The sequence below is a fragment of the Rhizoctonia solani genome, chromosome 6 (genome assembly GCF_016906535.1).
Source record: "Rhizoctonia solani chromosome 6, complete sequence".
NCBI classification, from domain to species: domain Eukaryota; kingdom Fungi; phylum Basidiomycota; class Agaricomycetes; order Cantharellales; family Ceratobasidiaceae; genus Rhizoctonia; species Rhizoctonia solani.
The window spans coordinates 1,481,302-1,495,481 of NC_057375.1; the positions used below are offsets into that span (position 1 = coordinate 1,481,302).

The window sequence follows — 14,180 nt, forward strand, 5'->3', positions numbered from 1 at the left end:
TGGTTTGACATTTGCATTTCTGTGTGTTGATACATATACTTGCCCATGTCTGACCTTCTCCATGTTATCCTTAACTAGCGAGATGTATAATACATATTTATGTTGATGGAGCATTAACCACTGCTGCGAGTTTGCTACACCAACAGGATTCTGGTCTACCGGAGGAGCACCGAGTCTTTAAAATTCGCCGAGCTTTGAACCCAACAATGGCGATATCCGCGCGGTACCCACGAATTGTATCATAGGCAGATCGAACCACTGATCTAACTCCAGAGGTTGATGCCCAATCACGGAACTGATAGCTCAGTGTGAATGTGAGTGCTTAGATGTTGTCTGGTTGGGAGATTGGTATAATGACTGTCATTAATGTTCCCTATTTTTGAGCATGCAGCCAAGCCTTTGAATGGATGCTACATTGACGAAAACTGAGGAGGGGGGGGCAAGTTTAAGTATCCACCTGCAACCATTGCAATTAGTAAAGATTGGATAGAGGCTAAATATTAATATACGGCCGCCCTCATCATTGTGGACCTGACGGATGCCAGTAACCTGATCGCGCCATTCGGTGACTACACATTAGTAAATTAATGGTGATATGTGCAGCTATACACATGCGTACGAAGAGTCTGCCAAAATCCAAAGACATAATTTATTGGAGTGAGTATTATCAAATATGTGCTCATTGGTTCGATAAGGGATTAAGGCTGAATCGTTCGCTTCTTCGTAGGCCGCTTGTCCCAACGGTCGTACGCACATTGCTTTCCGATCACGAATAGGGCCTCGTGCTATTCCCATTCTGTGCAAAATGCTTGTGTTTTATAGAGTTTTCGGAATTTAAGTTGACATGGAATGCATTTTTCAAACAGAAAAAGAGCAAACCCGCAGTAAAGTGAATAAAGTCGTTCAACGACGTCTATATACAACATGCATATACAACATGTATATTATAGCTCTACTTCAATCCATCTATCACCTATGTACCCCTATATAATCCCTACAAGGAAGAAAAGACAAAACAAAAGAAACGACTAAGCGGTAATGGCGGGTGGGGTGCCGTTCAAATGTTGAGCAAGCACAACTTTGAACTCTTCATACTCTGGTCCATGGTTATACCCTCGGCAATAACACTTGATGTTCACGCTGCGCCAAATTTTGGTCAAGAATCTAAAGATAGAGTCAGTCGACATCCGTACGGCTCGTATTCAGGTACTTACTTGGCGAACTCGTTGGTCTCGGTCGGGTTAAACGTGTGTACGCATCTGAAATCGCTCACCAGCTCGAGTTCCTGGGCCGGGCGAGTATCTATTTGAACTGCGGTATCATCGATAAGAAGTTCAGGGGGTATAGTTGACTCGAGTTGCATTAATAGGCAAGTCAGGCGAGGTAGATAGGAAGAAACAGTAACCAATTCGTTAAAGCTGGTCCCAACATGTCTGATTTCGAGGACTTCGAGCAACGGCCAATATTCGGCAATGGTTCGAAGACTAATTTGCTGGACGGGTTGGGTGAGTTGGACGCCATTGACGATAAGCTCGGTCAGCTGGAGTGTATGCAAGGGGTAGAGAACGTCTAGTAGATGGTCGGTATCGGGAATATCGGCAAAGTAGAACGAGATCTTGGTGATGTGCGGGCTGACCGCAGCGATAAGGGTTGTCAGCTCGTGTAACTCGCTCACAGCACTCGTGGTGCCGGGCCAATTTGTCGATAAGCTCAAATGGCTTAGGTGAGCCGGGATCGGAGTTCGCCAGATGTGGAACAGGGGCTCCACAGCCCCGCATGCGATTTGAAGAGAGTTTAATCGACACGTGGAAGAAGCTGGCAGATCGGGGACTTCAAGGGTCAAACTCAATTCCGGGATTTCCAATTTTCGAAGACGAGGCATTCCCACGATGTGTTTCAGTGCTTTGGAGATAAGCGCTCCGGGCATGAGAGTCTCAGAAGCAGGGTCGTTGGGAGACGGAGCCGAAAGTTGGTTGATTGAAGGCTCGATAGTATGGATTCTAAGACGCTCGAGATTTGCGGAGGTCCTGGCAAGGATGCCATCTATGAGCTTGAGATAGCGTTCGATGCAACCAGGCGAATCATCGACAAAATTCCTGAAAATGTCCAATTCCGAGAGCGACGGTGGGACTAGAGCGCTGAGCCAATCGGCGCATGCTCTGCTCGAAGTAGTAGTCGAGTAACGTTCGCAAATGTCGAGTTTTTTCAAGTTGGGAAGGAGGACATGATTGCGAGCATAGCACGCGACCATTGGCCAGCCGGGTAAATGCTTCTGGTGAATGTACTCTTCGTTGTGCCCCCAAGCAAGAGACACTGTCACATGCTTGACAAACGGTGCATATAGGTTGAAACGCTCAAAGTAGTTGGGTGGGAGCACAGCGGGAATATGAACCTGGTGCCAGCAAAGCATTTGTTATCTATGCAAATTCAGTCAAGGCACAGTTTGCCTTACCTCGAATCTGGTGATTTTTTCGCCGGGCTTGACGACAAGAGAGTCAGGGAGGAGATTCAGAATGTCTTTGTCTTCAACAGGCCATGAGCTCCAGAGCTCGCGGGCTGCGGAATGAAAGAAAAAGCGAGATGTGCGTGCAAGACATGCGAGCTCTCCGCGGGTCAAATAGCGACAGACAATATCGAGTATTTCGGGCAAAATTACGCAATAAGAGAGTGCTGTAGACATGGTGTCAAGTCGATTGTGGTCGTTGAGGGTTGAAACGATAAAACTCAGGGGTCGTGCGGGGCAGGGGAGGTGGTGCCGGCGCGGTGGGGCAGTAACCGCGGAGCGCCACGTGATCCTTTTGCATAACGGTCGCGTCGGATATGAGTCTAAAGTCCGAATCCAACATCCCACAACATGGATACGCCCAGTCGACGAGGGGTCACTCCTAGGACACCTTCTGGCCTACCAAATCATATCAGATCTTCGTCCTTGTCACCTAAAAAACCTATTCCAGCACCGAGATTCAGTCAAACTCTTACACCACGACCTGCTTCGTTGATATTCGGAAAGCCGATAACTGAAGCAGATTTGGGACTAGTAGACTGGCAGAACGTCCAAGATGCAGACCTGTCAGCAGACTTGTCTTTTGGTGATATTGAAGTGGAGGAAAAGGCAGAAGACAAAGTGTTGGTCACGGTTCGGTGAGCCTGTAGATCCCTGATGTTCGGTGCCCCTATGACTAACAAATGTCATAGAGTGAAACCAAGTGGAGCGGAGACCGAAATCGACAAGTCCACACGTGAAGCTTGGAGCATAGATTATGAAAAACAGTCAATAAAATTGAAAGAGCATCACGCTCGCCCAGGTGGCCCGTCCACAGGGGCATTCCACTATGGCTTGTACACTCACTTATATACCTCTAACACGCGATTTATCCAATTCCTTAATAGACACTGTACTCACGGGCACAGATAATAAGGCTGTGTATGCCTCAACCGCAAAAACTCATGTTCGGTATGTGTCTTGTTTGTCCGCACCTAGGAATTGACATTGACTACTGTCAGGGCTGCGATGGATGGTTACAATTCAGTTGTATTCGCTTATGGACAGACTGCCTCCGGAAAGACATTTACCCTAGTGAGTGTCCTTATGTTTTCCTCGTGCTTGTCTAATTGGTGTATTTCTTAATAGAGCGGCTCTGAAGATCAACCCGGTATTATACCCCGAGCCATGCGTGACGTGTTTGGATACATTAAGAAGGTCGGTAATTGCTCGTACTCAACTAGCAACTCAGTTCTGAAATACGATTATATCAACTTAGCATCCCGATCGCGAGTTCTTACTGCGCGCATCATACCTTGAAATCTATAATGAACAGATATACGATTTGCTCGCACCTCCCACAAGCGCAGCCAATACTGTTACCTTGCAAGGGGTGGGGAATAATGTCCATCTCGCGGGTGCGTATTTTATTTCAATCCTTAGGAGTAATCGATCTAACGCTGATTATATGCGTATTAGGTGTTCGAGAGGAACCCATCACTTCATTTAAGTCGGTCAAAGAAGTTCTTGAGCGCGGTGATGCCGGAAGACGAACGGCGAGCACAGATTGGAACGAGCGTTCCAGTAGATCTCATAGCGTATTTCGATTGGTGAGTTTCGCTGCTCCCCAGTATATCCAATCGTTTTGAGTTCCAGCTAAAACCCGTATTCTCACCCATTAGGTGATTGAATCACGCGAAACATTATCCGAAAGTGAACGCCTTGCCTCTCCAGGGCCCTTGGCAGTACCGATGACACCAGGCGGAAGTAAATTGCAGGCAAGAGGTGGTCGCTCTGTCCAGATGTCAACACTTGTACGCCATCCTCAACTTTTCAAAATTCTGCCCATTCCTGAATTGAGTTAAAGAGTTTGATAGATTTAGCAGGATCTGAAAAAGCCACTAGCGACAAGGACAGAACAAGAGAGGGAAAATATATTAACACAAGGTTCGTATTACGTGCGGACTTAATGTTCGGCAAGTTAACGAGTACCTAGCCTCTTGACTCTGGGGAGTGTAATTGGAACCTTGGCTGAGAATTCTGCTAAAGGAAAAAAGTGAGAATACACTGACCGCATGATTGTATTTGAATCCAACCATGCTATTCCAGCGATCATGTCCCATTCCGAAATAGCAAGTAGGTGCCTTCGTTATATCATTGAAGGTCTAATAACATATCTGTTTAGATTGACTCGATTACTTCAACCCTCACTATCGGGAGATGCCCGAATATCTGTTATATGCACTCTGAATCCACATCCAAGCGCGATTGGAGAGTCAACGAGCACCTTACAGTTCGCAGCGCGAGTCAAGAAGGTTTCGGTAAGTCGACCCTTGCAGCTATTATGGCTTAATTTCAATAAATTATTATGTCCAGCTCCACGCCACCAAGAAAGAGGTGGTAGACACAGACGCACTACTTGAAAGATATAGAAAGGAAATTGAAGACCTCAAACGCCGCTTAGGCGAGCGGGAGAAAGAGGCTCCAATTCGGAATCGTAGATTAAGCGCCCGTGAGGTATGGTGTATGCGCTCATGCCAACTCGACTTGTCTGAACTATTTTATAGCAAGAGGACGAAGGCAAAGCGATGAATGATCTGAACCATCGAATCAAGCAACTTACCAAGTTGATTCTAACCAGTCAAACTGTAGAAGAAGGCCGAGAGTCGAGGCCGGCCAGTCCGGCCAAGGTTGACTTTGACGCATCTCCTTATCAGGTTTGGCACCTTTCTCAGGCTTTTTTCGATAGCCACTGATATTCGTTCTGAATCTAGCTTCAGCAAGACCTTCTCACTGCGCGACGTACAGTCGAGTCTCAAGAACGACAAATTCTCTCTCTGGAGGCTGCCCTATCTCAACGACCATTGTTGCCCAGTGATGCGCCCGAATCCGACAAGGACCGGCTTATTGCAGACCTTAGCCGTACAGTCCGTGAATTAGAGATCGTTACTAAAGGTTACGAAGATAATCTCGGAGCTCCACTGAGACAGGTTCGCGAGGATGTCGAGAGAGAATGGTCTGTCAAGCTAGAAGACAAGGAGAGGGAATTGAAAGAAAAGTTGGCCTTCATTCAAGAATGCCAAATAGCCTTACAAAGGGAAAAACAGGTGAGAATTGCGCTATTTCAGACCAGTGCCTCCCAGACCTAAAGGTATTCGATACACAGGCACGAATAAAACTCGAGGAAGAGAAACTGGCGCTTGTATCATTTGTACGCGACTTTGATACTCAAGTGTTTCAAAAAGCGGTAACGGCAAACTATACGCCTGGCGGAACTCACGCAAGTGATCGTGTCAAACGAGCACACTCATTGGATGGCAACCAATCTCTTGCGCTTTCCAAAAAGCTGGGTAATCGGTATGGTGCAAAGCCGTTTGACGAGAACCCTGCACTGCTGGAAGAGGACGAAACTGAAGACTTGGTCGAAGCAGAGCTGGGGGTCCAGAGTCCGGCCAAGTCCTCAAAGCGAGTTCTTGGTGACAAGGAAAATATCCCATTGTAAGTGGAGTCGTACACTCCCGATCTAAGAATGGGAAATGTATCAGTGCCCATGTTTCGTTTGCATATACCCATTGTTGTACCCAGAGTGTAGTATTGTAATAGGAATGTTACAGCAATTGTTGCAGTTCAATATATTGTCGTTTGGTTCCTTATAGGAAGCACAGGCGTACTCATGCAGATACCTCCGACGAGTCAGCCTCCAATCTTGAAATCTCTTTCCAAAACGTCGCCCATCTTCCGTTTTGCCAAGTGGACATATCCTTCCAGTACTTCATTTCGCCGCCTTCACATTTTTGGATGCCATGAAGAAGGCCACCGAGGACAAAATCGATAAACGAGATTTGGCTTCCCATCACAAAAGGACCCTCTTTGCCTCCAAGTTCGAGTTGGTCACCCAGCGCCTCCCACCCCTCCCTTGCTTTAACCCAGTGTGTATCAACTTCGGGAAGGAGCTCCGATAGCTCTCGACCAAATATTGCCTTCCTAGTTCGATTGAAATATTCATAGCCTTTGTCATCCATGAAGTTAGTCCGTGTCGCAGCGATTGGAAGGAGAACCATAGCAAAGCCCATGGCAGCATTCATAACTCTCTCCACCGCGATCCTCTGAAGTGCGCGTGTACCAGGAGGAATAGCGATAGGATACTTGGGTGCCGGGTACTTCTGGTCGAGATAGAGGGCAATCTCGAACGATTCAACGACATAGGTTGGTTTCCCACTGGGATCACTTGAGGGATCTGCTATCACTATAGGGTACTTAGTACCATTACTGTGGTTCTGTTTTTCCATAAGATACGCACTTGGCAGCGTATATTTAAATAGGGGGTTGAATGAAGTAGGTGGAACACCGAGCTCTTTTAGTTTCGATTCGACATCTGCGAGTGAAACGAATTCAACTTTGTATGGCAAACGTTTGTAATTTAGGGTCAATCTGTGGTGGTGGTGCGTTTAGGGTATGTGCGTGTCTGTGGCAGCTTTCTGATGCGCATACTTACCGGGTCTTGTATGTGTTTGGGGACCAAGGTCCGTCTTTCGAATAAATATCGTACAAAATGATTGGGTTCTCTTTCGTAGCGGCCATTACGTTGGAGTGGGTGTCGGAAGCAGAAACTCGAGTGATCGCCCTCTTTAAACCTCGGTTCAACCTTACTGAAGAACATCATTGCGGGATATCAATCAGACTTACACTGGTTCAATGATACTGGGAGAATGTGGGTGTTGTGTCAAAGGTGAGTAATGCTGATGGAGGATCGGGGCAGTCGGCGTTATGTAATCTATTGATCGTCTTGTCATGGATCAAAAGTGCCCTATGCAGTGTTGTACACATATGGTACAGCACAGTGTATGAGAGAAGGAAGGGTTGTATGGCCAATGTGCTGATTTTATACTCCTTCATGTGTCCATCCCAAAAAGTACGCGCGCATATATAGCAGTCGTATATAGCAGTCGTGTAGCTTCCAACTCCGTATACATATTGTCACGCATCACTAGGACAAAACCTCAGACGAATTTGCTTCTACCCTTTCTATCTCTGCCCAAAACGATCCCCATAGGCCATCCTGCCAGCTCGACATGTCCTTCCAAAGCGTCATCTCGCCGCCTTCGTAAACTCTTATGGCTTGAAGCATACATCCGAGGGCGAAATCGACAAATGTCATCTGTTCCCCCATCACAAAAGGACCTTCATCTCTGAGATTAAGACTGTTCCCCAAGGCCTCCCACTTGGCCTTGGCCTTCATCCAGTTCTCTTTGGATGATTCCATCACTTCTGACAGATCTTTGCCGAACATTGCCTTCCTGGTACGAGTATAGTACTCGTGTCCCTTTTCGTCCAGGAAACCGGGTCGTATGGCCGCAAAAGGTAGAATGACGGGAGCAAAGGTTATCCCTACACTCATGATATAATCTGAAGCGAGCTTCTGCATATTGCGCATCCCGTGAGGGATGACAGTTGGGTAGTCCGGCCCAGGGTACTTGCTGTCCAAGTAAACGGCAATCTCAAACGAGTCCATGATGTACGTAGGTTGCCCACCGGGATTAGGTGAGGGGTCCGCTATTACTATCAGGATATCTTCAATGTCTTCGATTATTGTTAGTTTAATATCAAACAAATACCTGGTAGTGTATATTGATATATCGGATGCCCATGTGGCGAGGGAGAAACACCCAATTCCTTTAGTTTAGTCTCGATATCTGCAATCGAGATATATTCGACTCGATATGGCAGCCGTTTATAATTGAGCGTCAACCTATTTGATTGTATTTAGTTGGACTCGTAGTGAATATACAGACCTGTGTTGTGAATCGATCTCACCGCGTTTTGTATGTATTTGGAGACCATGGTCCATCTCGTGAGTAAATGTCGTAGAAAATGATTGGATTTGTTTTAGTTGCTGTCATTGATCGAAGGGTGATACACAAATTTATTGGATCTAAGACGTACGTGCGCGCGTGCAAGCACTCAAGTCGGATCAGAACCCTTGTAACTTGGGTTGGTCCTGTATAGTACTTGCTCGACGAGCGCCAGAGACCTTTGGACCACCCCCCACTGAACAAGGATGCATACATCCGTATGGGAGCTTTACTCTCAAGACAATCTCGCTTGGCTTGTGGGTGGTGAGGGCTGAAGATCCATGGGTTATTAATAAAATGATTAGATTAGAAGTCACCCATAAAGTCTACAAAAAAACCAAGGCATCCTCCTAGTCTATGACTCGTTCGTCATTGCTCATACAGCAGCTTCTTGCGGGACTTTAATAGGCTTCTTGGCGCCATCTGGTCCAATCTCCTGGGAAGCTGTGTTACGTGAACCCAGAAGCTTCTCGACTTCGCCATGTACGCTTAGCAAATGAGCGTATTTTGGTTGCACAAATAATGCACTATTAATCATAATAATTCAGAAATTCATAGTTTATTAGAAACTACAACTACTCACGTTGCTTCTGTTAGGACCTCTTTGGTTTCCAAGCTAGTCACGGTACCCGAGACTGTCGCCTTTCGTCCGTTAACTTTATCCAAGTGTGTATGGATAACAATGAACTGGTCGGCGCGAGCAGGTGCACGATAGTTGACTGAAAGATTTGCAGTTACTCCAACTTTGGCAGGCAGGTTCAAGAGGGCCTGTGAGTATGTGGTATAAGAAATAAAGCATCTGTTCAGCGCTCGAAATACCCACATTTCGTGCTAATGTTTCATCAAGTAACGTAGCCAGGAGTCCCCCGTGAATTATTCCATCGTGTCCGCACAAGGAGCGTCCAACGTGAATAATTGCAATAGCTTCGCTCTCATCATCCTTAGCGAAAACTAAAGGAGGTATGGCCAGTTTACCTAGGGTAAACAATGAATCAACTGGGCAAAATCAATTGGAGCGAATGATACCAACCTGGTCCGCGAAGGGTTCCTGAAGTCAGAGAATGTCTCCTTCGTTCCTCAGGGTAGTTCTGGTAGGGCCGACTCTCATACCAGCCTTTGTGGGAAGTTAATATTTGTCCAACAAAAATCAATCCCGCTCACCTTGCCGTTGCCTCAATTCTCCGACCAAAGGCAGGCTCTGAAGTTTCTCCTCAAGCGCAGTGAGATAGATCTCAGCCTCTTGCGATCCAAGGGCAGGTGCCGGAGGTGCCGGGGGAGGATTAATAAGCTGGAGAGTTGTTGGAGGATAAAGTGATCCTGCAACATAAGATGCTGATCCTACACTAACGGCAAGCAATGCAACTACATGACATGTCAGCAGTTGTAATTGGGACTGGGAATCTCTGTCAAATGATAACTCACCAGCAGCGCCGCGCGATTTTTTGGGGATTCGACTACCATGACTTTGAGATTGTGAATGTGCATGTGGGTGAGAATGAAGGTGGGAATGATTGTGAGAGTGTGTCGAGTAGTTATTTATTGGTGTGTTTCGTGAATGGCGTAAGGTAGCCCGGTTGCTGAACCGTCCAGTAGCTCCAAAAATTCCAGTAGCAATAGTGGTCAGTCTAGTTGGAAGCGTCATGTCGAATTAAATCTCTGGATCGTATATGAGTACAATGGATGTATAAAATGATTTATAATGTAGAGCTCAAGCGTGGTGGAGAGCAGGATGGGAGTCGGCGGCTCGGTTTCAAATAATTACCAGATTACACGTGCCCCTGCTGTAAATTAGTAAGCAGAGTAGCAACTTAACCTATCTTCGGCCTAGTCTTGGCATATGCTAATGTATGTATATATCTGAATACGATTGTCTACATGTCAACGGTCATGGCCACAAGTGCATCATGGTTCTCGACGCGGTACGAGTGGGAGAGCCTGGGGGCGCTAAAGGCGGCCCGGAGGTGTCGGCCGGGCCACCAAGACTGCGACTGTCCGGATCGAAGGATTGGGGTGGCAGACAACCATGAGTGGCGACTTGTGTCTTCGACAGGGATGGCGGACAGGTCCTGAAATGCGAAGTCACACACGAACGTCGTGCTCGGTGCATTATTCGCGGAGTCGCGTAGGTGGCTCACGTAACTAGGGACCTCCGCTCTTCGGTCAAGTATCGGATGTAGTCCTCCGCACGCTGGGGCTCGCCTGTCGCCGTGATTATGATGGTTGGCAGGTATCAATCTGAGGATATAAAATTTATATAAATATACATATGAAAGGGAAACAAATTCTACTATAAAAACCCCGATGATACATACAAATTATGAAAACGATGATGCAAACGTGCCTAACCTCTGGTCTGAACTTTCCTTATGGCTCATTTCATTATTCACTGTACAGGTAACAAAGAAAGATACTTCACGATTGCATATAATTCTATCCAGTTGATATCTACCGTAATGTATAAATTCTATCACGACTCCTCCTACTGACCAAAGATAAGACATCAGCGATTAAACGGTTTGAGCCTATACTCACAGCCTCGAAAGCTTGGGATTGTAAATTATACATCTTAGCATACTCTCCTCCCTGAGCGAGTAATGACTTGTGTGTGCCCCTTTCGAGTACTTTACCTTCACTTATATATAAGACTGTGATTGAGAAAATCAGAAAAGTAAAACAAAGGTGTGGCGATGTGGATATATACTTAGATCCGCATGTTTCGTTAAATGTCCAAAACGACTGATAGAGTGGAAGTGAACTGAGCATTTAGTCGAGATGAACCACCGGCCAAACTTACTGAGTAACAAATATAATGGTTTTTTCCCCTCGAAGATTTCGTAGTTGTTCAAAAGTTCCTACAAAACCCAAAGTAGATTACAGTCTTAATACCTGGTAAAGGGCATAAAACATACCTGCTTCGGCTTTGGGATCGAGGCTCGCACTGGGTTCATCGTAGCATAAAAGTTTGGTTTGTTGAGAGTTTCTCATGAAGCTTCTCGTGATCTGGTAATAAGAGAGGTGATTGTTTACCATTGGCGTAGTATAGCAACTCTGGCTTGACTTACTGCCAGACGTTGCCATTGTCCTCCACTCAATTGGACAGACTTCTCAGTTTCCTCCATAGATTTGAACATTTCTTTCTCGTCCTTTCCGCATGCCGTCGAAGCATATCCAGAATGAACTGAGCCCAGATTAGTCTCAAAACGGAGTGGAAACTTCTGAATAAAATCGTATGCGCCTCCAAGCTTCGCCGCGTTCTCAATCTCAGTATCTGGATCTTCGGAGTCCGGGCGCCCCATAAGAATGTTCTCTTTTATCTGTTTTTGTGAGCTCAGTCCATAGGTATTACTGGTGAGGGAAAGCGTGGCTCACAGTTAATGGGAAATAGCAATAGTTTTGATACATAATGTTTTCTGCTGCTCGAAGAGTTGAAACTTTGTAATCACGTATTGGACGGCCATCTATATAAATCTCGCCCGAGTCACAATCATACAATCGGTTTAGTAAATTGATTGTAGTGCTCTTCCCGCATCCTGTTATACATAACGTGATAGATGTATGTTTTTGTTAGTTTTGGTATATGTATAGTTCAGGACGCGTACCGTTTTCCCCCACAATTACACAGAGTTGACCTGGCTCAATCTTGAACGACAGATCATTAAGGATCTTTTCAGATGTAAACGGGTATCCAAAGCTGACATTTCTGAAAGAATTATGGTTAGAATACACTAGGGGGATTCAATATGTTTATTAATAAATGACCCACTTGAACTCGATAGCCATGCCTGTATTGTGTGCATGTTCCTCATCTGGATAATTAATATCCCCATCCTCAATCCCAGGCTTCATTTCGAGAACCTCGTACAGCGCTGTTATATTACCGAATAATTTGAACAATTCTTCGCCTCGACGAATCAAACTCCATATCACACCGCATGCCGCACTGCTGGTCTGTTGTGTCCGAATCATAGCGGCTAAGCTCGACCTCGCGGACCCGTAGACAGCGTTCCAAGCGCACAGTACCTTCAGTTAAATGATTAGGTAGTGAATGAGTCTGAAGATGTATAAGTTGGCTGGGAGAATAGGCTCACCAAAGGAAGGGCATCCAGTAGTCGGTCAAAGTCCCCTAAACCAAACCAACCTCCATCCGATGACCAAGAGTACAGAGGGTTTTCTGTCTTTAGATCCCCGAGACCCGAAACAGCCTGTGTGTATTCTCGGATATAAAGTTAGACGAGAAAATAGATGAGAATGTAGACGCAAGGGCATACTGGAGTTGATGTAGTCCACCAAACCGAAGCTAAGGATCTCCTGCTTGTAATGTTTCCATGTTCCAATTTGTGAAAATGCCTCTTTTTTAAACCAGTTTGAGTTGGTAATCTTTGCGTAAAATACTAGAAAAGGTATTCGGCAAGCTGTCAGGTTATAGATTTAAAACTGGAACGCACCCTTCCCTCCCCTGTATTCGTTGAATTCAGTCAAGAGGGGGAAACAGAGTGCCCAGACTCCGAAAACATTCACACCATCGGCCGATATAAGCTCCCCCTTTAAAACGGCAACTGTTGCGATTACTTCACTGATGGTAGATGCCAATTCCATAATAGTTGAGAGGGACGACCAGGCTTCCCAGGGATATTCGGCAGCACGGTCAATTTTAGACTCAAATGCTGGGTCTTCAGAAGTCCTGAGTTCCAAGCGGCTTTGAACTGAAACAATCATATTAAATTGGAATTATTTTAAGTAGGAAACGAATCATTTTAATCTGTATATACCTGCAAATATTCGGTTCTCGAAATGCGACTCGACCATCTTCTGAACATTTGATCCACTACGTACTCTGATTTTAAGTAACCGTCAGTTTTTTGATTCCACACTACAGTTAATAATCAATGAACTGCTCACTTGAGCTTCGTTACAAAGAGATCGATTACCCAGAGTGTAGCGTATATGATAAGCCTGTATCTAAACTCTTCAGTTGCTGCGGCACGCTCGACGCGACCAGTGAGCGCTCGTTCAGTCTAGATGCGAATATGCAACCAACGGCGTCAGGCCATAACTCTGCGCTATGAGTAATATGAGTCTAAATCACCAGTTCCAATAGATTCGAGTCACTCTTGAGCTTCAGGGATGGGAGGACACTGGAAACTGTCCATAGGGAGAGATGCATGGTCAAAGCAAGCGGACCGAGTGCAAATACTTCGCTGATAAATCGCCACAAGTCGCGAAGAGCCCCTTGAGCCCTAGGCTTGTCCCATCCATGAGCTAGCCTTATAAATGGGAAAGGATTCGCCCATTTCTTGGGGATTAAAGGATAATACAATGTCCAAATTCCCCGTTTTTCTTCACGGAATAGTGGTTTTGAAGTTGTGGCTCCTTGGCTTGTATCATTCGTCTCCCCCCCAGACTTAGGTCTAACATTCGATTCTTGATTTGAAATAGTAGATTGAATACCATCGTTGGAGTCTTGGTGCTTTTCGCTGAGTATGGGTGTAGGAACACCAGTGGGATCTTCAGGTAGTGACGCCGAGTTAACCATGTATGTGAGGATCGTTTGGGCTCACTGCTGATGTATAAATACATATGCCTCGTGATCAGACACGTGCCCTTGACCATTAACATTGTATCAGGCCGTATATATGTTTATCCTATGATTGACTCGCCTCGCCGAGCGTCTATAGATCATCTGTATGATTATGACTAGTGAGGAAGTAGCCGACCCTACCCTGTGTACTGCCACCTCCCCCGATGACTAGTATAATTTCTAAAAATAGACATGTCCTACCATAAATGTAGTTCCCTATAACCCCGGAATTACAATTGCTCTGCGGGGTGAGCGCCCATAGAATTAA

The 14,180-nt window shown here is 45.8% G+C and overlaps 4 protein-coding genes across 4 annotated transcripts; 1 reads left to right on the forward strand and 3 right to left on the reverse strand.

Annotated features, from left to right (window-relative positions):
• Positions 1-1,028: 1,028 nt before the first annotated feature.
• On the reverse strand, positions 1,029-2,680 carry RhiXN_05898 (uncharacterized protein; the record flags this gene model as incomplete). Its single annotated transcript, XM_043325714.1, has 3 exons — positions 1,029-1,164; positions 1,215-2,392; positions 2,453-2,680. The coding sequence occupies 3 exons, from the start codon at positions 2,678-2,680 to the stop codon at positions 1,029-1,031; spliced, it is 1,542 nt and encodes a 513-aa protein (XP_043181146.1).
• A 174-nt stretch (positions 2,681-2,854) lies between these two features.
• RhiXN_05899 (kinesin motor domain protein) lies at positions 2,855-5,984 on the forward strand (the record flags this gene model as incomplete). Its single annotated transcript, XM_043325715.1, has 16 exons — positions 2,855-3,141; positions 3,196-3,239; positions 3,391-3,454; positions 3,505-3,577; positions 3,632-3,700; positions 3,762-3,900; positions 3,962-4,092; positions 4,165-4,296; positions 4,350-4,429; positions 4,479-4,538; positions 4,592-4,618; positions 4,668-4,803; positions 4,859-4,999; positions 5,050-5,199; positions 5,257-5,589; positions 5,649-5,984. The coding sequence occupies 16 exons, from the start codon at positions 2,855-2,857 to the stop codon at positions 5,982-5,984; spliced, it is 2,202 nt and encodes a 733-aa protein (XP_043181147.1).
• Positions 5,985-6,153: 169 nt separating this feature from the next.
• RhiXN_05900 (thioesterase superfamily protein) lies at positions 6,154-9,976 on the reverse strand (the record flags this gene model as incomplete). The annotated part of the gene is made up of 11 exons (XM_043325716.1): positions 6,154-6,728; positions 6,783-6,913; positions 6,978-7,108; positions 7,482-8,062; positions 8,549-8,660; positions 8,717-8,861; positions 8,918-9,102; positions 9,158-9,309; positions 9,365-9,448; positions 9,496-9,696; positions 9,757-9,976. 11 exons carry the CDS (start codon positions 9,974-9,976, stop codon positions 6,154-6,156), a joined length of 2,517 nt encoding a protein of 838 aa, XP_043181148.1.
• A 229-nt stretch (positions 9,977-10,205) lies between these two features.
• Positions 10,206-13,867, reverse strand: RhiXN_05901 (ABC transporter; the record flags this gene model as incomplete). Its single annotated transcript, XM_043325717.1, has 13 exons — positions 10,206-10,533; positions 11,129-11,186; positions 11,244-11,334; positions 11,397-11,648; positions 11,704-11,864; positions 11,934-12,034; positions 12,098-12,354; positions 12,423-12,547; positions 12,603-12,725; positions 12,780-13,037; positions 13,104-13,168; positions 13,234-13,349; positions 13,421-13,867. The coding sequence occupies 13 exons, from the start codon at positions 13,865-13,867 to the stop codon at positions 10,206-10,208; spliced, it is 2,382 nt and encodes a 793-aa protein (XP_043181149.1).
• Between the last annotated feature and the right edge of the window lie 313 nt (positions 13,868-14,180).